Here is a 23,694-nt window from a genome sequence, read left to right on the forward strand (position 1 = left end):
GTTCTTTTCTCTGGCCAGTAGTGTGCTTAAAGTAAAGATGATTGGTCAATAATTTCATGTAAATCTCTGTATTTATCTTTGTTGTTTTTTTTATCACACAAATTTTCTGTCATACTAATAATCTGTGCAGTAAGCTATCGTTATTTCATGCACGCCAGCCACCGGCAAAGAGCCCCACCCACAACACGTCTTCCCCCCTCTCCCTCACCAACCCACATCCCACGACTACTTGTCCAACCCCCGACCCTCCAGCAAACCCTCCCCAACAACCCCCAACCATGTCATCACACAATATACATAATGACCAGAAACGAGGATGTTTTCCGATACTTAAAAAATCCACCTGGACACCGGGCAAACATCTAAAAAGGGGGACATGTTTGGATTGTTCATCTGGTCACCCTAGGCATACAAATCCCAGGATACATATTATTATTTCTGAGTGTGCTTTTTTGCCATAACTGGGCACGTTCTCAATCCCTCTGGGTCTTAATCTCTCCGAGACTTAATCCCTCCGAGACTTCATCACGAGGAGACGATTCGCAAGCGCATGAGTCCCAATCTTGCGAAGCGCTCGAGTCCGTCGCGCCAGCTTGATTCTCGCGTGCCGCTGATTCTCGCATCTAGAGAAGTCCTCCTCAATTTATAGTGAATTTATCAACGGTGTCGGCCTCTTTATGCCATGTGTGAACTTCCATTACTCTCTGCCACCACCTCTCTAATTGTAAGGTGAAACGTCAGAGTGAAACCTGTTTTCCCCTCTTCTGCCTTCACCTCCCCTCTCATGCCTGCTTCGAGCGCGGTGGCTCTGCTGTAAGCCGGCCGGCTCGCTCTCTCTACTTCGGACACTGAACAAGGAAGGATCTCTTCGTGCCCGGCATTTTCCCAACTTCAAGACTTCAGATAACCTCAGGCAACTCGGTATTATATGTATTGTGTACCTACAGCTTAACTTGCATATTAAATGTATTTATACTGTTGGAAATCAACACTATTGTTTCGTTATTTTTCACTCCTAACCGCCTATTTCTCATCAATTCATTTCTCGCAACATGTATGCATTGCAGCTTTTGTACTTACTTCATAACAGTTCTGTTCCTCCCCGTGAACTTGTCTGCTGAGTGGATGCTTGACGTGTCCCAGTCAGTCCAATATATTTTATTTTCAAATATTGACAAACCAAATGGATGGGGTAACTCTCCACCTGCAATAAAAAGCAATTGTAAACCACCAAATAATAATACAATTGTCGTCCAGGGATCCAAAAGTAATCATCAAATGCCATCAGTTGTCATAATATGTACATTTTAACAAAACTACACCAGTCTTCAATATATTACACCCATGACCACTTGCACTCAATCACCTGTCCGTCAATGATGGTGCTGCCACTGGAGTAGCAATGATTAGTTATGTGATAGAAATTTTATTTAAGTTTTTTTAATCCTTTAGAGGGACAAATTCTTTTTGGCATTAACTAAGGATGAGTCGGTTCCTAAATTTTTTCGGTTCTCGGTACCGGTTCTCCCCCATCGGTTCTCAGTTCTCAATACTCGGTTCCAAGGATGAACTCTTATAATCTGATTAAAAGCAAATTTAAATGAACAACCACAAGAAGTGAATGAAAATAATTTCACTAAAGATGTAAATCAGCAGAAAAACTCTGTAAAAAAAACTTAAGATCGTCTCCATAATTTATTTGCCCAGTAAAAGTTTTAAATAGCATGTTGTACAAGAATGCACGATCGACTAAAATGTCACATTACATCAGGCAACCACTGGTTCTTTCTCCAGATTTTAATTTTAAAAATTCAAAATTTTTCCCCTATCTATTCTTTTTTGGCAGAAATATTTCCTGTAGTGCTGTACAGGCTTTAAATAATTACAGTAAAGTGGTAGATGTTGATTTTGAAGGGCCGCGCAAAATATGCTAGGAGCACAGTTTACTTATGTACTGCATAGATAGTATAGCAGCAGGATCAATAGTGAAGCTCCCCCAACGTCTGGCAACATCATCTGTTAATTTGTTGCATCTTGTGAGTCGGTTCAAATATATTCTGTATTCTGTGATGTTGCTTAAATTGTTGCTTTGATTAACAACTTATTCTGATGCTTCACTGTCACAGTTCTTATAACCTCAACAATAAACTGCTCAACATGCCGGTGCAGCGACACCATGGATAAACTGAGCAGCCGTGAGCTAACGCAAAATTGTAATACAGTGTTGCATTCTGCAGGATAGCCACTCTTTTTGATGCCTTGCTTAGGTTATCAACTTACGAACAAGCTCTTGCAATGTATCTTGCTCATTTGTCGAAGAATTACTGCATGTGTACATAATTCAATCGAATGACCACTTCCAGACGAAATGATTTTCTGCCGACCGCTGTTCATGGCATGGCACACGGGTTGCAGAGAACCGTCTCGTCTGAAAGCCGCCTGAATTTCACGTGAACGGCGGCCGGCAAAAAGTCATATCGTCTGAAAGCGGCCTCAATGTAGCATTTGTGTGTTTCACGCCGTAGACATAGCATCGCTGGGCCAGATTGAAATGGGTGCCATGCCATCAACGGTATGAATTGACTCATTTGACATAGAGAACTATGGTAAGTTGAAAGAACAGCGCAGAACTGTGGACGGCGGCAGGCAAAAAGTCAGCTTGTTTGAAAGCGGCCGTGGCTACGGAAATGTTATAATATTGGTGAGAACGACAAACTGACGAATCCTTAAATGCGCGTGTTGGCGAGCAACTCTCAAAAGAAAAAATCGAGAACGCCATGCAATCGGAAAGTAATACATACATATATGCGTTTTTTCATCTTTTTTTTCACTTTTTGGCTTTGAATACGCTGCAAACCATTTTGGCTTTGAGCGCCAAATTCAAATCCTCGCCACCGCACTGAGCCGGTTGCAAAGTACCAACTTGATGCGATCGGCTCTCGATACCGGTTCCATTGCCAAGAACCGGCCGTACCGAGAACCAGAAACCGGAACCGACCCATCTCTAGCATTACCCCTTTATTGCAGCACGCCGATGTATCGGCTCTTACGTAGTCCATTATTTAATTTGCTATCACTTATTACATTGATACATATAACCTGTTTCAGTAAACTTAAAAATATATATGTTGTCCATATTAACCTATTATTATGTCGATATTAAATCATCTACCGATTCGATCGATAGATTTTTCTTCCTCATAGGAAAATCTACTAGAATTGGTAGAATATCAATAGCGTATTGCTTGGTTTCGCTGATGGTAGGATCTGCCCGCCTTTGTGACGGTGCAGGATTCCTCGTCCCTTCCTTCCTTCCCCGTCCTTTCCCTAGAGGCGTCGTCGGGCTCTCATCGCGGCGATGCCTCCAATCCTTTATTCCTGTCTGTCCTCCCCCTCTCGAGAGGCACGGGCGTATAAGTCTCTGACTTGGTTCCCGGTCCTCGAGTTGTATCCCCGCGGGGCCCGCCCTGGGACCCCCGAACCCACTGTCCATATTAACCAGTTTAGCCTCATCAATTAAACAAAAACCGCACATGGATATGTAATAAAATAGCTTTGTATTGTTTTTTTTTCCTAGTTGCTACATTTAATGAAAGTGCTCTCCGCATTTCTCGCCAGTACCCTAGGAAGAAGGATATATAGCCTTAAGAGGGTTAATTCTGATGCCAGTTTTAAGCTCAAGTATGTATTGGCAGAACAAAGAATCAAAGAACTAAACTGACCTATTTTTAAATACTCATTGATGTTTTACCTATTAATGTTTTTCTTTGGCTTCCATCCAAGGAAACATATTCCAGGGATTTAGTTCCTCCATCTACCCAATACAGAAGTCCCCTGTCGTGATCAACAGCCAAACCATTGGGCCATGTCAGATTTCTGGTCACAATTGCGTTGCGACGGGATCCATCCATTCCAGCACTTTCAATCTTGGGAACAGCTCCCCAGTCACTCCAGTACATGTACCCACCTGAAAGAATGAGAGTTTCATGCACATATATGTGTATCAGTTTTGTTCTCAACGGAATGAATTACACCTTAGCACAGCAGATTGTATGTAGAAATTCCGAATCCCTTTTGTTAGATATTCAGCATCACACTCAAGATGTGAACATTTATAATTATCTTCTATTGTCTTCCAAAATTTATGCTCACTGCTCATCTGTTTGTAGAGTTATGAGAACTAAATGCTCTCAGAAAAAAATATTACTTTTCAATGGTAGAGGTATGATTATCCACCATTTGGTTAACTGTTGATTGGATTATCCTCCTATCACTTCCCTCATTTGTCCTCTTTAACACTCCCCTCTGCTAGCCCTCATATTTTCTCTCTCTTTCTTACCCTCCTCGACCTCAAAACTGAATTTTGAATTGTTCAAGTTCAAGTGGTTGAAAATTTTAACAGAGCAACTATTACATTAATGAAGTACATTTTTCAACATCAGGACTTATTTTTTGGCAATAAAATAGTCCATAATAACAATATACAAGAGGGAAAACTTGAATAACATACCTATTCACTGATTGTAAGCTGTTGAAACCTCTCCCTATCACATGGGAGTAAAAATACACAACCGTATTATGGGCAAAGCAAGTATTGCTGTGTACCAACTACGGAGACAATATTAAAAATTAAGTCTACGATACTTTAAAAAAAGTTATTTGAATTATTTGCTAAATGAGTTTTAAAATGACATGACTCATTATTTGATTGCTGCATATATGCTGTTGAATGATTGTGCTAATACATATGTACTTACATATATGCTTTTAAAATTTCACTAGTGCTCTACTTTCGTATGACAAGACATCAATTTACATGTAGCAGTACATGCTGCTGTAAGCTGAAAATGTTATTCATCAATAAATTATTATTTTCAATTACATAATTTCACAGCATTTTAATGTTACAGATATAAGAGGTGTAAAGATGGCATGATTTTTAAACCCAATTAAAATTTCCTTGGAAATAATGGTGAATATATAAACAGGCTCTATTAATTCACTGTTTGGGTTTTCTCTCACTTTACAAAACATAATCAAATCTTTACTGCATTCCTAATCAGAAATTCTTAGCTGAAACTAATGTTTTTAAAATAAAATTTATTTACCATTGCTTAGCCTTCGAATTTTTGTTTTAGGTAATTTAGTAGGTACAGCCAATGATTGGAGGATCTGTGGTTCAAACCAAAGGTGAAGCCTTTGAATACCCTCAGACAAAAATACTCTAAGAGCATTTTGGCCTAGGTAAACGCATGGGGGTAAACAAACTGGCCCCCCTACCCTGAATGTGTGAAATGCACATACCTGTGGTTTAGTCTGGGATGAGCTCTATCCTTACATATCCAAATCAACCTTTGTGTTGCAAGTGAGTGAGTGATGTTACATATGATGTTATTGCATATTTATGTACCAAGGAGACCATTATGTAATATGATTCTCTCACTTAAAAGCAGAAATATGTTCCCGAAAGGTGTTGTGTTAAGCAATTGCATGCACCCAAAATTTCATGTGTCTCTAAATTAAGGCCATTTATTGACATAATTCTTACTACTGGATTTAAAGGCCTTGATTTCTTGTCTTCATGACAATAATGCTATCTTCATGAATTCCTTAAATCATAAAATTATATAACTACATTGATAGATGAAAATAGAAACTGAATACATATAGTAAAGACATGCCTGGAATAAATTTTTGCTCATACCTATTGGGTCGACCACAATGTCTCTCGGCTTGTCCAAGCCCTGCCAAATCAGCAACGACCTCATTGAGCCGTTCAAGTTTGAGACTTCGATGCGATTAGCACCAGCATCAGTCCAGTACAATTTGTCGGTCACCCAGTCCACGGCCAAGCCAGCAGGAGATTCTGTCGGGAGAGAAAAAACAAAATGTTAATTTCTCACATTATGTATGTATGTATATGAAATACAGAACACTTTTGCATTGTATGTAAAAGCAAGATGGAAATTGTCAATGAAGAGCATAAGCCCAAGCGAAGGAATTCATCAAAAGGATGGGTATCCCAACTGCTGGGAATAAAAGCATTCAAACAAGGAAGAAATTAATTAGGACTTAGATTTGGAGCTTGCTTCTCCATGGTAGTGGGACATAGACCGTTTAGTAGTGACTTTTGGGTTTTTTCTCAATGACAGTGGCTAAATAAGCACGTCCTCAGTCTTCTGTGCCATAATGTGGATGTGAGATATCAACAATTAGTTTGGTAAACCCAGTTTTAAGATTTGCCTTGGAAGATGATGGCTTGGTGGTCTAACAGGCAGTATGCCCGACCCTCATTCAGGGGATCCAGGATCAAATCCCAATTAGGCCAACTGATTTTTTCAAAGTAAATTTCACCTTAGGTGTAAATTTACTTTGAAAAAATCAGATAAAAAATTGGATAAGGATGATAAATAAATTTTATTCACTTACAATCTAATATGTAGTATGAATATGGAATTGCATGAAAATAATGGTAATCATACGAATTGAAGAAGCATAGCTGAGAAATGAGAGGAGTCCACCAAATATATTAGATGAAAAACATAGATTAAAAACAGCCAAAAAATCACAGCTGCTGTATAAACTTGTGTAAGAGATGCACCCCTATTTTGAGTTAGAAAAGAAAAAATGTTTTTGCCGCATTTTTAAAAATCATATCGGGTAGTGTTGCGTGTTGCAGACATATGCCTGAATTTTCAATAGTGATCAAAATTTCCACTTTCAATACAAAAGATTTACGTGGCATTTTTCAGCAAAATTTACACCTTTGGCGCTCAGAGATAAGTAGGTATTCACTTGTAGTCTTAACCTTATGATGGTTACTAGGGATGGTTGCATCAGATACCTGGGATAAAAATATCAATGGATAATGCCCTTCACCTTATACTTCGGATCCAAATTCATTGAAGAAATTGAATCTAAATCCAAAATTTTAAATCAATGCTTTCATGAATGCAACATCCCATAAGAGGGAGTGGAAAGAGTTCCAATCCTCTCTTTGCATGTGCCGTTGCACTGCGATGCTTGTCCTACCCACGAACTATTTTCTTAACAGCTCTCTTAGGAGTATTGCAATAGAATTTCAGCCCTGGAAAATTTTAAGGCAAAACACGACAGGCACATAAGCGTGAATTTTCCCAAGAGATTGAACAACAATATGGGGAATCTCAGTGCCGTAAGATAATAACCACTAACACGCACACCAGAGGGTATATAAAAAAACCCATGCAATCTTTTCCAAGTTCACCTCCAAGGTATCATCGCAATGGCTTGATGCTTACAAGTATAATTACGAGTAAGAAATGCAAACAGGAGCATTTTAAAAATATGTCAATAAGGGAGAAACTCCCCTGCCTCTCGGTTGTTTTTGACCTTGGTTTTTAGATGACTGACTCACGCTGAAAACCAAGGCCACTCAGTTCCCCTTGGACTTTAGGCCAGGGAAGGGGAGCGGTGAATATAAGAAGTTTGTGTAAGAGACACACCCCCATTTTGGCTGTAATTTCAGGAAAAAGGTGCGTCTCTTACACGGGGTTATACTGTAACTAAACCCATTGCAGTAAAACCAAACAATGACTGAAACTTTCAGCATTGGGCAAGCAACATTTATAACTAATTTGATAAAAAATATGATTTCTCAATGCATGGAGTATAAAAAAATACTAGTGTAGGCCACTGCATACTATTGCACCACCCGAAGCAAATATGTGTATATGTGGCAGACAATTATTATTGTAGTTGGGTTTCAGCTTGCATTACTTACTGATCACAGTATAATCAAGTGAAGAAATATCTGAGATGTATAAAAACAGAGAGAGGAGGATTGCTAAGTCCTCAATAGATGAGAAACAGACCTAAATTTGTGCCAATGACAACCCTTTGATCTCGCTCGTGGAGAGATGCCCTTCCGATGATATCCTCCTCCACATCGCTCCAGAAGACGGTGTCGGATGGGGCATGCCACGCTATCGCCACAGCCGACCGTATTCCGTCAATGGGCAGCACATTGTCCACCATCGGGCCTCCACCTTCCTTTGGACCTTTTGTCTCCTTGTTGCCGTCTTTGTCCAGTTGAATGAGCCTCAAATCCTTGCTCCTCGAAAACAGCAGCAAGCGATTTGGGTTTTTATCACAAGTGTGCCTGCAAATGGGGAAGGAGAAAAAGATTTATCATAACAACTCAAAGCTATTGACATTTATTTCCATGGGAATAAATTCCGTTGAACCACAAATGGAACAATGGACCTATGGCTTCATGGGTCACTGTGCAGATCATTTTGCAAACTACTGTCCCTGCAAAAAGCCATTATATGTATCTGAGTTTGAAGTGTTATATCTTGGTAACTATTTCACTGGTTGTAATTGAATAACAGGAAACGAAAGGAAATGTAGGAAACGAAAGGAAATGTATTTCTATGTTTTATAAATATCATCATAAACTCATCATTACACTAGCAATGTTTTTATCTGGCTACGCATGAAAGAAGTATGGTTTTGTCACTCAGAAAATGATAGCTTCACTTTGGCCACTATTATTTTCACAACTTCTCCATGTGTTTCCATGAGAGTCAATGAAAGTCTGATAAAAAATTTGTTCATGCAAGCATGAGTTTATGATGATTTCGAGGTAAAAAGAAATAAATCATCACTTATTTCCTGTTTAATTAATTGGACCCATATCTAGTAGTTACCAAGATACAGCACTTCAAAGTCGTGTCTCTCATCTTTTTACAAGGGCAATAGGTTCCTCTTATTCTGATGGTAATTTTAGAGTTCGCTTTGATGGCCAGAAATCACACACCCACACTTGGGCAATGCAAGGCTTTTATTTCAAAGTGAGTGACACAATGAATTGAATACAACAATGCCAATAAAAAGTCGGCATGACAGAAATGACGCACTCAATCAGCTGGCACGCACTGAGGGGGAGGAAGGTTTGGGGTCTTCAGCCGCCTGAAAATTTTTATCCTCGTCCCGACTACCCACATTACATTTGCTGAGTAGACCACTAGCCCAGGGATAATTATTCACTGACACTACAACTTTTAATATACAGTACACTCCCGATTATCCGGGCTCCTGATGGGGAGAGACGGCACGAATAATTGGAAAACACAGATAATCCAAACTTTCTCTTAAATGTTTTGTAATGTTCATAATTTACGTAAAACAAACAATATATTATTATTTATACAATTATTCTGTTATTTAATAGTGCTTCCCGGACTCAATGAGAGCTTTCTTCGCTAGTTCGCAATCTTTTTAGCGGCGATAACTTGGTTGTACTCGTATTATTAATGCTCCATGTAAGGCCTGGTTTTGAAAACCACATATCTGTGGCTGTGTGAACACGGATACAGAAAAGTAGTTTGCACGAATGCTTCAAAACCACTGCTTGGCATTGGAAACTACACAGTCAGGTACTACGCCACGTAGTCGCATCTCGCGCAAGTGGCCCGGGTTGCAACTGCTGCGGGACGTGTATCCGTGATCACGGAGCGCAGTCGCGCACTGCGAGGCTTGGAAAACAGGAACACGGTGCTCCTGTGAATGCAACTAGCGCATGATTGCTTCCATTTTACAAAGGGTATTCTAATGCAAATAATAAGCCTGGTGTATCCTAGAATTATTGCCATGATTTCGATTATTTTTTGACAGATTTTTTTTTAAAAGCTCGCAGAAAAAATTGAGTGAGCGTGAAAATCATGTACGGATAATCCGCAACCCGGATAAACCGCAGCCGGATAATCAGGAGTCTGCTGTAGTTCAATTCCATAATTTCTGTCCTTGAAGAACATTAAATTTTACTTTTATGCAAATTAGATAGCATTATGCATATATACCTAATTTACTGAAATTCATGGTATTGCCTTGGGTACTAATTGACAAGAGAAAATCAGTATAGGCATCTTCCATACCCCCTGAGATCCCTACCCCCCCTGAAGCAAATTTCTGACTGTGTGTGTGATGAGTAGGCACGCTCTAGATTTGCCTTGGCCTGACTGCCCACGCATGCTCCTTGACCATGTTGCCTCGAGACCCTTGGGTCAGTGGCGCAGCAAGGGGGGGATTTTCGGGGTAAAAAACCCCCCCCAGAGCTCAGAGGAATTTTAAAGTTTAATCCATTTTACTTAATATGATTGATATTACTAATAGAATAGTGTAAGGATTAATAAAATATCCCTCAGAAAGCCGTAAAACTCACCATTTGAACCGTTTATCTTAAAATTCCGCAATTTATTAATTTCGCACCTATCACTTATTCTGGTGGTTATTCCATACTATTTTATTAGTATTACTATGGTATTAGTTGTACCTAAACCCCCCCCAGCCTCAATACCTAGCTGCGTCCCTGCCTTGGGTAACCACTTTGTCCCAGAATTTTTGTCACAGCTGAGGGAACTTGAGATCTGAGATGTAACATCCCTTCATTCATGACAAAACACTGGGCATACCAATGGGAGGAAACATACAGTTTATCTGCCATGCGCAAGAGCCACCAAATTCAAGCAACCATATCGTCATGAATGGTCAAAGGGTTGCAAACTTCCAGGATACAACCGGTCAGAACTACTGAAGAGTTTGTGAATGAATCAAATAAATAGTACAATAAGGATGTTCCTTAATAAATGTTTTAAAAAATATTACACATCATGCGAAAAAAATAGAAGATTTTAGAGCTGAGACTAGTACTAGAATCGGTTTTATCTGAATTAATTTTAACACATAATTGATCACATTTAAATAAGAATTCACAAAAAAACTGTTTGGGCTCAATAAATTTCTGGAAAATATAATATATGCACAATCAGCATACTATTTGGAAGTTAAGCACTAATTACTAAGAAAGAAGTCCAAATTAGAGGCCAAAATTCAAGTGCAAAAGTTTTAATGATCATAAATTCGTGTATTCAGTTTCAATATACGTACATAGTAAAGAGCTTAAAATTTTGACAGTAGCCACATCAACTAGCATTTTATGTATATTCATATCCTGAAGGTGCATAAGTCAAAAACTTTGCCTCCAAAAGTAAGCAAATCTACTTGTCTTCAAAAGTCCAGAAGGGTAAAAACAATGTTAAAAAAAACTACATAACAGCTAAGTTGCAATTTATATTCTACAAATCAAAAATAAATGTAACAGATTACATCATATGCCAAAGAAGCAATGATACGTGAGCTAATAAAACCCTTTGTAAAAAGCTGTTGTTTTCCTCCTAATATTTGAAATTTGTTTATATGTGGTATTGTCCAATAATCACCCACTGTAACTGGGGAGTGAATACTTATCACTTTGGGCTTCAGTGGCCTACCCCACATATGTGATCAAATGGGAAGAATCGAGGGAAGCTAATTTGATAATTCAAGATGAAGGGTCCAGAAAAAAACACAAGTTATAAATGTGATATATACAAGTTATATATGTACATATTTCTTAAAACTGATTGAAGAAAATCCTGGAAGTATCATGCGTACATCATTTTTATATCTAAAAGATAACAATTTCAATTTTTCCATATTTCCGGTGCAACCGCGTCGGTTTGTTGGTGATGACAACAGTTTCGCTGGCACTGCTGCCAGCGTCTTCAGGTCGAAGATGATGCCGGTCCACGATTTTCGTCCTCCTTATATAGGGGGTCAGTCCCGCCAGTTGTGGCTGCCGCTCTCCTATTGGTCCGCCTAATGAGCCTCCTCCAATGGGCATCCAGATGGTAGCCGTCGTCTCTGTTAAAATTGTCCGTCCGGGCTATCTCAATGGATTCGCGGATGAGTCTGGGAAAATATCTGCCTTCTTTCACTATTATCTTGGCGTCGTCAAACTTAATGTCATGTCCAGGGGTCCAGGCGTGCTCATTTTATTTCATTTCATTTTCGTGCTCATAACAATTTCATTTCACCAATTTCACTTTAACGTCTACATCCGTTAGGTGCTTTCATTTCACTATCACTACAGATGTGAAAATTTGCTCACTCAGCATTCGATGAAAAAATGATGCTAAAAATTAGCGTGTTTATCCTTATTCGATATCACCGTTAATAGTGGCGAACAGTCATGCCAATAAAATATCAACAACTGTAAAGTAATAACAACTGGTCAAAAGATGGCCATTTTATATTTTTCATAGCAGTGTATTAAGCATTTTTTAGATATTGATGACAAAATGATTTCTTCCTTCAGGTATTATCACGGGGCTGTAGTAGCCAGGGGGAGGGCTTTGGGGGCTTCAGACCACCTGAAATCTTTTCCCTTAGTGGTGACTGCCAGTGATACACCCTCTAAGGAAAAAAATAGCCCAAGCTCTCCAACTTTCTTGCAACTTCTGAAAGTTTAGGGCTGATATCAGGGCCTCAGATTAAAAAGTTGCTCAAAATTGGATAATGTTAAGTACAGTCGCCAGAGTCCTGTAGTTTAAAATAAGTAAAAAAATTGGGCAGATTTAATGAAAAAAATGCCTTTGTAAATTAGACCATAATAACTATAGCTCTTTCAGTCAAAACCAGTGATGACTTAAAATTTCTGAACTATGCAAACAAAATTTATAGCTTAATTTATTCTTTTCCAATGTTTGGGTATTGGCAACAAATTACCAATGTGGGCAACCTACTATGCTACTAGGGAACTTTTGCCTGCCCAGGGAAATAACTTACCCATCAGGTAGAAGCCTGAGGGTCTCAGGACAGACACAACGATATGACGTCCTGTTTGGAAGACAAAGGTGTGAGCATCCACCGCTGTTGTTTCCACAGCGGCTGGTGTATAACGGCTGCCTCTGAGGGTGAAAGCTGAAAAGTTGATGAAAAAAATGCTGCCTCAGACTCTATGATATTGAAAAAAACATTTCTCAGTCCCAAATAAGTACAATTAACCGGTCAGAAGACAATTTTCTGGAGCAGATACACAATAATAGTGAAGAATTACAGCCCAGAGCAGGTATCAGCAATTTCTTACTTACAATTTGGTGTAACAATACAATGGAAGTAAATATGCTGTAGTGTTTTCATGAAATAGTTTTATGAATGAATGGGTTTATTGTATATGGTTATGTGATTATATTTATTGAATTTAAACAATTTTCTTCTCAATAAGCACTGGCATAGCCATCCAGTCTTAATAATCTTGCAAATTGACTGGTTTAAACAATTTTTTTTGAAGATTCGATTAGTTTATGATTGATTTTTGTTGGTATTTACTAAAGCAAGTAAATTTCAGTACTAGCCAAAAGTGGCTGCTATGCTAGGATCATTTTCATATCAGTTACCATCAATGATGAATTCCTACAATGTTGATACCTACCAGTTAATTCTATTTTACTCTAGTTAAAATGAACATAACCTGGACTAGAAATTACTAGGCAAAAGGCTATCTTAAGGATTTTTCCACATGATTATGTGCATAGGTGGATTTAGGGAGAGGGGCACGTGCCCCCTCCCCCCCAGACTCTTATAAACTAGACAAGATTTTCAATGTGGTTATCATTACTCTAGTTTCATTTTGTGTACCATGGAACCTTAATCATTTAATTTAATATTAATAAATTCCATATCAAAATAAAGAGAATATTTTCTAAAGTAACTGCTGTACTTTGCCTTTAATATCAAACATGAGAAGACCTGTCAGACCCTTGTGCCCCCCCAGAATAAAATCCTGGATCTACCCAAAATTATTTGCCATGCCCCCAATAATTGTTGAGTATCCAAATTTCCTACAAATCCTTTAATGTTAGTTGGTGCTACTTTGCTGTAATGCTACTCTTTTTTGGTGCATCAAAATATTATCCCTGATTTACCAGCATTATGTCTGTACTTGACTTTTATGTCTCATTTCATTTTTGAAGTAGACCCACAATATTTAACAATAAAATTAGTCATATTTAAGTATACTGGAACTAGCCACAGTGATAACTTTCATGGAGTCACCCGCAATGCACAATTGTGCAAAAAATCCACAGAGGAAAAATCATTCATCAAGAATGATTTTTCCTCTGTGGATTTTTCGCACATTTTGTGCATTGCGGGTGACTCCGTAAAAAGTTATCACCGTGGCTAGTCCCGGTATACTTAAATTAGTCTAGAGCGAACACCTCTTCGTGTTCAAAGTTCGGGCTTTGCTCTCCGGCTGTGGCACGTACCATGCGCACGACCTGGACTGCTAGTCACATAATATGCTCGGCAGTCCATACCACCTTGTCTGGTATAGTCCACAAATTTCCATAGGGGAGAATGATGCCTCGGTAGCTTAACTGGCTAAAGCACTCGGCCGGAAATCGAGGGATCCGGGTTCGAATCCCGGGCAAGGCGAATGATTTTTCCTCTGTGGTTTTTTTGCACAATAATATTAGTCTCTTATCTGAATAATGATTAAGTAAGTGTTCTATGGAATATAATAATAATAATAATAATAATAAAAAATAATTTTTGATAGTAAATATGCCATTCATTTTTCTGCAATTCTAGCAATTCTACTTTCCGTTTACCTTGATCATTCTACATTATTTTGGTTTTCAAGGCTACTTTTACGATTTTTGGAGATCAAATACGGTTGCCATAGCACCTACTTTAGACATGTCTGTGGGCTCAACAAGAATATCATATCAGAGTTATTAATATGTAACAACCAAAATATTTGGGAAGCAAGATAGCTAAATGGGATTGGGCACTTGAAAGCTAATAAAAGATGAGTTCACATCTCAGGGGAAGCCTTTGAATGCTCAAATAAAAATTCCTTGTAGTGTACCAAAAAGTTGGCCCAGGGAAAGGAACAGGGTCCCATGCCCTGAATGTGCAAAATTCAAATGCCTGTGGATAAGTCAGGGATGAGGTAGGTACACTCACACATATCCACCATCAACCTTTGGGTTTTATCACTGAGTGAGTAAACCAAAAAGTCATCTTCCTAAAATTGAATCAAGATTGATACCAAAAATTTTCATATTAATTTCCTTGAGAAAAAATTCCCCTGGCCAGGGAGTCAAACCATGGACCTATAGTTTTCTGGGCTACTGAGTGGACCACTATGCTATCTAGAATCTAGATTCTTTAATGTCCATGGCAATTTTACCAATGTTCAATGGTGCTAGGTGTTACCTACATCAATAATGGCAACTCAAAGGAATATAGGCTTCACAGAAGCAAGAATCGAAAGGTGAACCCCATACTAGGGCTAAACAACTCTCTTAACCCAGTATTTTACATGATTTTTATGCAAAATATAAAAAGGAATTATTTATGCAAAAAATTAAAACAAGGAATTCACAAGGGTACTCAAGATTGAAAAAATATCTAAATTGGAGAATAGATTGAGTGAAATATTTTTTCTATTACCTTTGAATTCCCATGGGGAAATGCAGTCCAGAATGTACGGTCTTGAATCCACTTCCTGTCACCTTGTTGGCCATTGAAATACTTTTGGTGTGCCAGTCCGTCCAGTATATTGCATCTTCAAAGATTGTCAATGAAAATGGATGGGGCAAACTTTTGCTAATTATCTGGAAAATAAGAAATTTATTAACTATATTTTAAAGTATACCGGGACTAGCCGCGGTGATAACTTTTACGGGAGTCACCTGCAATGCACAATCGTGCGAAAGATCCACAGAGAAAAAATCATTCGCCTTGACCGGGATTCGAACCCGGATCCCCCGATTTCCGGTCGAGTGCTTTAGCCAGTTAAGCTACCAAGGCGTCATTCTTCCCTGTGGATATTTTCATACACTACCGGACAAGATGTTGCTGGACTGCTGAGCATATGATGCCACAAGCAGTCCAAATCGTGCGCACAGCGCCACAGCCGGAGAGCAGGCCCGGACATAGAACACAAAGAACACATCCCCCCATCCATGATGATAAATCAGTCAGAAATAGTAGCTAATACTGATTTCCTACCAGGGCTGCTGACTTATAAAAATATTGGGGGAGCCCATACTGGGAGTGTTGCCCTGGGAAATTCGAAAAATAGAGAGTTTTTAAGTTTTTTTAAAGCATTTTAGAAGAGTCATATGATCAGCATAAGAACCCTGAAAACTCGACTCTCGATAACTCGACACTCCCGGAAAATTGACAGGTCTGACATCTTTTCTTCATCCCAATAATAAATTTTTGGGGGGGACTCAAGCCCCCTTCAGGCCCCATGGAGTCAGTGCCACTGTTTCCTACTTGAAACTCCTGTAGAACACTTTATTAAATGAAAATGAGAAAAAAATCAAAAGCAGAACCACAGGAAGAAATTTTGATGGCCCTTATAACTCTGGTACTTCCGACTCATAACGCAAAGCAAACAGAACAAAGCTGAACCCAACGGCAGTTATGACGTCACTCACCCATTCCCCAAATTGGCATGTGGAAAGCTGCAATTGAATCTATGCCATGATTCATATTATCAAGAGTTTTCCTTTATTCCACAAAAATACAACTCGATACGTCAGACTTCCACCGGATACAGTCCAAAAACACACTCTATACTGCATGCATCAAGGCTTTCTCCTCAAATACATACCTTTCTCCTTCCTGTTCCATCGAAATTTGCTGACTCAATCACATGATGTTTGGCATCTGCCCAGTAAATTCGATCCACAGTGTAATCGACAGCTAATCCATTTGGCCAGAAGAGAGATTCAGTCACAACACTTCTTCTGTCACTTCCATCCATTTCAGCCCTCTCTATCTTGGGATTCGGTCCTACGGGCAGGAGAGAAAATTTATTTAATTGCCTCAGAAAACACATTACTGTGCTAGTTTTGAGTTTGAGGACAAAATGATTCAGCCAGTAATGTCCAAATTTCACTGAGAAATGAGCCATTATTAGGGCTGTTAACTGAAATTTATATTCACAATGATATCACTTATCAAATTCATAACTTTTTAATGATATACATCACGATTGCAAATATGCAATTGTAAATTTTGAGAATAAATGGATTGTTCTGCACTCGTTGCCTTGCAGCAGATATTTTTGAAAATGAATTAAGAAGAGTGTGAAATGGCAATACATGTAAAAGAAGCTTCTACAGCAACAACTGGAGATTCCTTTCTGTGTAATCTCTTCTATGTAATAAAATCCAATCAATGAAAATATCAAGTGAAGGCTATTATTAAAGTACCTATGCAAACATTTGATTTAATTTTTTTTACCATAAATAAGCTACCTTCAGATTTTTTGATAAGGGAACTCTTAAAAAATACATAGATTAGTTTTCTGTGTAAGCTACAGGTATAATCAATAAATATGTATAGAGCACAATTGGTAAATTGGCCCCCTGAAATGTTTCAGTAATAGCTACCTACCCCTCACAAATGACTCCCTATGCCCCCAAAATTTTTCTGTTTATGCCCTTGGTTTACCATCTTACAATTTGGTTCAGTAAACTCCTGATGATTCCAGTCTAATGATGGGGAGAGGCAGAATATGTTATCGGAAATCTCAGATAAACACTTTTGCTTTTATTTCTCATAATTTTTATACAGTAGATTCCGGTTAATTGGGACATATCGGGACTTGTGCACTTTGCCCCAATTAAGCGGCTGCCCTAATTAGGCAAACTCTCTTGTACATGGGTATGAACAAACGTTGAAATGATATAAAGAAGACTAAAGAATGTTTATAATGCAACATAAGTTTATTAAACTATTCATTTGATTAATAAATCAGCGAGTTCAGTTAATTTATTATCATGTTAAAGAATTATAACATTTTTGTTAAAAATATTTTTCACAGCCTCGGGCAACACTGAATGAATGTCTTTTACTAAGTCCTATCAAAGAAAAGTCCTATCCTCTTGCAGATAGTATAACAACAAGAGCTTCCAAAATAGGGCAAGAATAGGAGCATTTGTGAAAAATAAGAGTAAATCAAAGGAGGAAAAAAAAAATAGTATTCTGAAAACAAAAAAATTTTAATTTCGTCGCGAGTATAGAGTCTATGTTGCCAACTCATGGCCCAATAAAGCGGCATGCTGTCCCAATTAAGCGGAGAATACTCTGGGATATTCCTCTATTGGGTTCTGTTCTTCAAGATTTGTCCCAACTAAGTGGCTGCCCCAAGTAACCGGTGGACCCATTAAATGGAAGCTACTGTAATATGTAATGCAAACAATATGTGTATCACCTCTAATACAAATAGTCTGTTATTTTAGATTGTTTCAAGGGCTCAGAGCTTTCTTCTACCAGCCATGGATCTTTTTGGTGATGATAATGTCATTGCACTTGCGTTCACACTGCTCCATATCCTGCAGAAAACTGTCTATGCAGGTGAGCACCCTGGCCGTGACTCATGGCTTGGCTCATTTTTGTCTCTGTACTCCCATGCAGTAGCTGATTAGTTGCTGACTGAGTCTACTCCTTTGTGTCAGAAAAAAATAATCATCACATTGCGAAAGCTAGAGTGAAAATGAGTTCTCCGGACAATTCATGCCTAAGTGCGACAAAAATTCCTGTTTCCTAGGGCTGTACTCAGCAACATGCAATGCTGCATCAATAGTCGAAACTACTTGTATGCCATTTGCAATATGAAAATATGTATATTTAAATATCATGATGACATTTCCTTAATCTACGATTGGCTATCCATCGAGGAAATCTTCTAAAATTAATAAAGTGCCTTCTCCATCACTAACTGTTTCTTGCAATACTAAAGCACATGTTCAAGTAAACTCTACACATTCCTTGCTGGCAGCTACAGAAAATAAATCTGCAATACAGATGGAGTTCTAGTGAAAATAATGAGCCTCCTGTTTTCTTGCATTAAAATATGATAATCCTGGTGTCGCTGCGAGTGACTTAATTTTTTAAAGATTGTGGAAAACACTGTGGGAGGGTAAACTTACCCACAGACAATCTGCAACATGGATATGTAATAAGTGCAGGCATAATCCCAGTTTACTGCAGTGGTGAACAGTAAATAATTGAATCTATCTAAAGTAGGATGTTTTATTATACTATAATTGATTACTTTAAAAATTTTCTTCTAAAATTATGCACCAAATACATAACTTCTTTTGAGAGTGGCACAACTAGCCATGGAGAATATATAAAATTGGCAATCCTGATAAAATTACATAACATGGCATCCTTACCCCAATCTGTCCAAAATATCAAGGCTTGGCCAGGATGTAAAGCAATGGCTCGGGGCTTGTCAAGGTCAGTGGATGCCACAACATATCGAATGGTGCCGTCCAACCTCGATACTTCCACTCTCCTCATGTTGGAGTCTGTCCAGAAGAGCAGTCCATGAATCCAATCGATCGCCACACCACCAGGGCTGTCCAATCCCCAACGGATCACATCTTGAAAGAAAATTTTAAAAATTGGTGAGTACATTTGTACTTATTATGTAATTGGAATGTGGTCATTTTTTATGAGCTTGTGTTGTCATTTGTCACAAGAATTCAGAAGATGGAAGGAAAGGCAAGTTATGATGGGAATGATTATTTACTCATCTATCCATTCTCGCCACGTGTAAAATAAAAAAGTGAGAGTTTCTGTCCATTTTTCATGCATTGGTCATTAAAGTTATGGTTAATTTCCTCATTCACCAAGAAGCTTTTGTTGAGAGAAGGAATTGCATGTATCTCTATAGTATAGTACATAGAAGGAATGAAACACACTTTATAGAGAGACCAAGCGTATTGCTAACCATTTGAGATGATTATCAAAAAATGAATTATGTAATATCAAAGTGAATTACTGTGGAAAATGGATATTTCATACTTAAATAATTTGAAATAATCTTGTTTCTAATACCTTCACTGGGTCTGGGAAACAGTGGGGCAAGGTCAATTCCATGTTAACTTATTGAAAAAAGTAGCATTATCAACTGGACCTTGTCCAATTTCTTTCAAATTCGGTGAAATTGATGAACCTTGTTAGTTATGAAAAAAATATCAAATTATTATGAAAATTAACAAGAAAGTTTCAAAAATCGAGTATGGTGTTATTTGTGAAATTTGAGCATGTACATTGAGGATACAGATCTATTAGCAGTGGCGCCGACTCCATGGGGCCTGAGGGGGCTCGAGCCCCCTCAAAAATTTGTTATGGGTGAGAGGAAAAAATGAGTCAGGCTTGCCGATTTTCCCCGGAGTGCCCAGATATCGATATTCGAATTATCAGGGGTCTAATGTTTATCATATGACTCTTCTTAAATGCTTAAAAAACTTAAAACTCACTACTTATAAAATTTCCCGGGGCATGATCCCCGGTTTGGGCCCCCCCAATATTTTTTATAAGTCGGCGTCCCTGTCTATTAGGATGTCAACAACTCTATACGTAATATAGCTACAGAACTTATAAGAACTCATTTCAAAAAGAGAATACATGCATGAATAAAATAATAAATTACGTCTCAAAATCATCGGTTAGCATGATTTTTTCAAACCAATTCCATTGACTCTAGACTTTGAACTTTAATATCTCGTAACACCAAAACTTCAATTTAACTGAAATTATATATTTTATTCCTCAATTTTTTGCTATAGCCTCTGGAAATGTTAGAAAGAAAAAAGTTATGTCTTCAAAAAAAAAAAAAAATAATAATAATTCACAAACAATTTACTTTAGTAATGAAAAGCCATGAGCAGCACAAATATGTAAAATATTAGAAGTAAGTGAGAAATATGCATATTAGTTCTGAAAGGATTAAGTAGAGTCGATTCCCTACCTTTTTCCCGAATCGTTTTTTCCGACGACCTTTTCCCCGAATTTTTTTTCCGAGTCCATTTTTCCCGAATAACCTTTTTCCCGAAAGCTTTTTTCCCAAAACCCTTTTCTCCGAAACATTTTTTACCGAACACCTTATTTCCCGATTGTATAAAAAACAAGCTATTTATAGTAAAATTCAACAATTGTAAGGGACTCCAAGTCCCTTACAATGACCCAACAGATAGAACCCTCAAAACGACAGTTCATATGATGGCAGCTTTAACGTTTGTTCCAGTTGAAGACGTTGAAACAACTTTCGAGCTACAAAAGCAGGTTATGCAACAACAAATAATGCATCTGAAGGTTGGAATAACCGCTTTAGGTTACTAGTCGGGAAAAACCACCCGGAAGCCAAAAGAGAAATGGTACGACATGCACGAGAGGCTGAAATCGGTTGTAGAAGAATATGAAGATTTCAAGAACGATAGGAATTTTCTTTAATTTCTTAAAGCTATCGCGAACAATATAATTTTCTAAAAAAATGATGTATCTTGTGTATGAATATATTTGGTTATGAAAAATATGAACTCATTTTTATACAATCGGGAAATAAGGTGTTCGGTAAAAAATGTTTCGGAGAAAAGGGTTTCAGGAAAAAAGCTTTCGGGAAAGAGGACGCGTTACGATTCGGGAAAAAAGACTTTCGGGAAAAAGGTCGTAGGAAAAAACGATTCGGGAAAACGGTCGGGTACCAGTAGAGTCTTTTATTTGAGTGTAGGAGTTTGATATGAAGGAAAACATCTCACCCACGGATCCCGTTCCATTAATGTTCGCCCTCTTGATCACATCAAGGGAGACATCGGACCAGTAGAGCAGTCCCTGCTCATAGTGATAATCCAATGCAATAGCATTCTGTAGTCCTTTGAGAATGGCTGTGTATTTAATGTTATTCAGGCTTACCTACAGGAAAAGAATCAATTTTAGGCATTTGGTTCTTGAAATTTATACAGGGTGGAGGAAAATTATGTGATAAAATTTTAACCCGGGATAGTTCATGCCAGTACAAACCAAAATGAATAATAACGTTGAATATTACATTTACATTCTGAAACTTTTCTTTAAAAAATAATATGCAATTTTTATTTTATATTTCAGATAAGAACATGTTAAACAGATGACTATAAAATAATGAACATGCATTATCACCATAATGTAAACACATTGCTATATTTTTTTATAAATTACTTTAAAAGAGTATTCATGTTGTTTCTATACTGATACAAAATGGTGTATGTATTACTGATGCCCATTTTTATAAGTTTTTTAATTTTATTTAATTGGGGTCTTATCCGTACATGCATGCATGTATGCATGGTGCAAAAAATATCAATCAATCAATAGGTCTGAGATTTAATTTTGATAGGCTAGTGGCTTCTAGATATTCATCTATTATTTTAAAATTTGTTTGTGAAGCTGGTGAAAAAAGTTTTAATTAAAGAGCCACCTTAAAACTTACCATCTTTTCAATTTTTCCAGAAATTATTGTAGGTAAAGTGACCTCTCCCTTCATCCATGAGGGGAAATTGGATATAAATATGTCAAATTCGCAAAGTGACCAAATCTATTCAGATAAGGTTGCCACTTATGTACATACAGATTTATTGAAGTCAAGACTTATGTAACTCCGGGACTACCAGCATATGTGTAAGGTAACTTAAGGTCCAAAAATAATAAGCAATAAGTTTTCAGAGTTGTATTCTGGGCCATATTTGTGAGTAAACAACGATCATGGAAAACCAAGCATTGGACAACGGGGAGATTTAAAATTCACACCAAATAGTGACAACTCAAGTTTATGCTTCTGGTGGTCCCAATGTGGGCTCCACCAATGTGACCCCATTTTAGCAAAACATACTGACCTGCCGGATATCAATTCTATTAGCAAAAATTAGCATTGGTGGAGGTCCAAGTGCTTTGCATGATTTTCCATCTGGACGCAGGACGTAGCCATCAGCGCAAGAGCATGAGAAGGAGCCCTGGGAATTCTGGCAGATCTGACTGCAGGCCAATCCAAGCCACTCGCCAAACACCTCCTCATCATCCTCCAGGGGCGGAGAGCATTCGTCTATGTCCAGGCAGCTGGAAGAAATAGATGACACTCTGATAAATAGAGGTATGGGAGCGGGTGATTTCGATACGCCTTGTTCTAATGTAAAAAAAAACTGCTGGAATACATAATTCTCCATGACAATGCTAGGGTGACCCCAAAGTTTGCGGACTGATGGTGGTCACTTTTTCAAGGTAATCTAGCAAGGCAGGGCTATATTTTCATTCATATTTGTATGTTGTCTCCACTTAAGGAAAATGAATTCAGTTGTAAAGGTGTCTGGAAGAGAATTGCATTAACAAATGAGGTGTTCATGAACAGGAAGGAGCTTATGAGAGCAGTGGTGCTGCTAAGAATTTAGGCTAGGGGGGGTTTTAAGTTTAACAAATACTGGGGGGTAGGCAGGGTCAGGGTAGTCAGGGTAGGCAGGAGGTGTGGGGGCCCTTCCCCAGAAAACTTTTAAGATAAATGGTTCAAAACGGTGAGTTTTACGGCTTTCTGAGGATTATTTTATTAATCCTTTCACTATTCTTTTAAGTAATATTAATCCAATTACGTAAAATGGATTAAACTTAAAAATTACTCTGAGCTCTGGGGTGGAGGGGTGTTTATCCCCCAAAATCCTCCCTCGCTTTGCCACTGTGTGAGAGGATCGATATGAAAAAGTTTAAAGAAAAGGCTAGTAAAGAGTAGGGTACAAAGTGTAGTGCTTTAGAGTGCAGACACTTAGGAAGGAGGATGAGAAAAGACTAGAGGCATTCAGGAAATGGGTGTGGACAAGAATGGAGAAGGTGAAGTGGACAGAGAGGAGGAAGGATGAAGTGCTGGACAAGGTGGGTAAGGAGAGGCAGATTTTAGATGGGGTGAGATTTTAGATGGGGAGGCAGGCTAAGATGATCAACATAAGGGTACATGTAAACCAATCGTGTTGGGTCAAATACTTTAATAGTATGTTG

At 38.2% G+C, this 23,694-nt stretch overlaps 1 protein-coding gene and 1 non-coding gene across 2 annotated transcripts in view; both read right to left on the reverse strand.

Annotated features, from left to right (window-relative positions):
* Positions 1-23,694, reverse strand: part of LOC124162566 (low-density lipoprotein receptor-related protein 4-like) — a 737,794-nt gene that overhangs the window by 25,131 nt on the left and 688,969 nt on the right. The window contains exons 10-19 of the mRNA XM_046539142.1: positions 22,551-22,770; positions 21,438-21,591; positions 19,068-19,277; positions 16,493-16,674; positions 15,322-15,485; positions 12,649-12,783; positions 7,854-8,140; positions 5,705-5,866; positions 3,752-3,967; positions 1,081-1,204 (exon numbers count right to left, since the gene is read on the reverse strand). Coding sequence (XP_046395098.1) covers positions 1,081-1,204; positions 3,752-3,967; positions 5,705-5,866; positions 7,854-8,140; positions 12,649-12,783; positions 15,322-15,485; positions 16,493-16,674; positions 19,068-19,277; positions 21,438-21,591; positions 22,551-22,770 — 1,854 coding nt within the window. The remainder of the gene's footprint in view (positions 1-1,080; positions 1,205-3,751; positions 3,968-5,704; positions 5,867-7,853; positions 8,141-12,648; positions 12,784-15,321; positions 15,486-16,492; positions 16,675-19,067; positions 19,278-21,437; positions 21,592-22,550; positions 22,771-23,694) is intronic.
* Trnas-gga lies at positions 15,609-15,681 on the reverse strand. The gene has a single exon. It is a non-coding gene; the product is annotated as a tRNA-Ser (tRNA).

Source organism: Ischnura elegans, chromosome 7, assembly GCF_921293095.1.
Source record: "Ischnura elegans chromosome 7, ioIscEleg1.1, whole genome shotgun sequence".
NCBI lineage: Eukaryota > Metazoa > Arthropoda > Insecta > Odonata > Coenagrionidae > Ischnura > Ischnura elegans.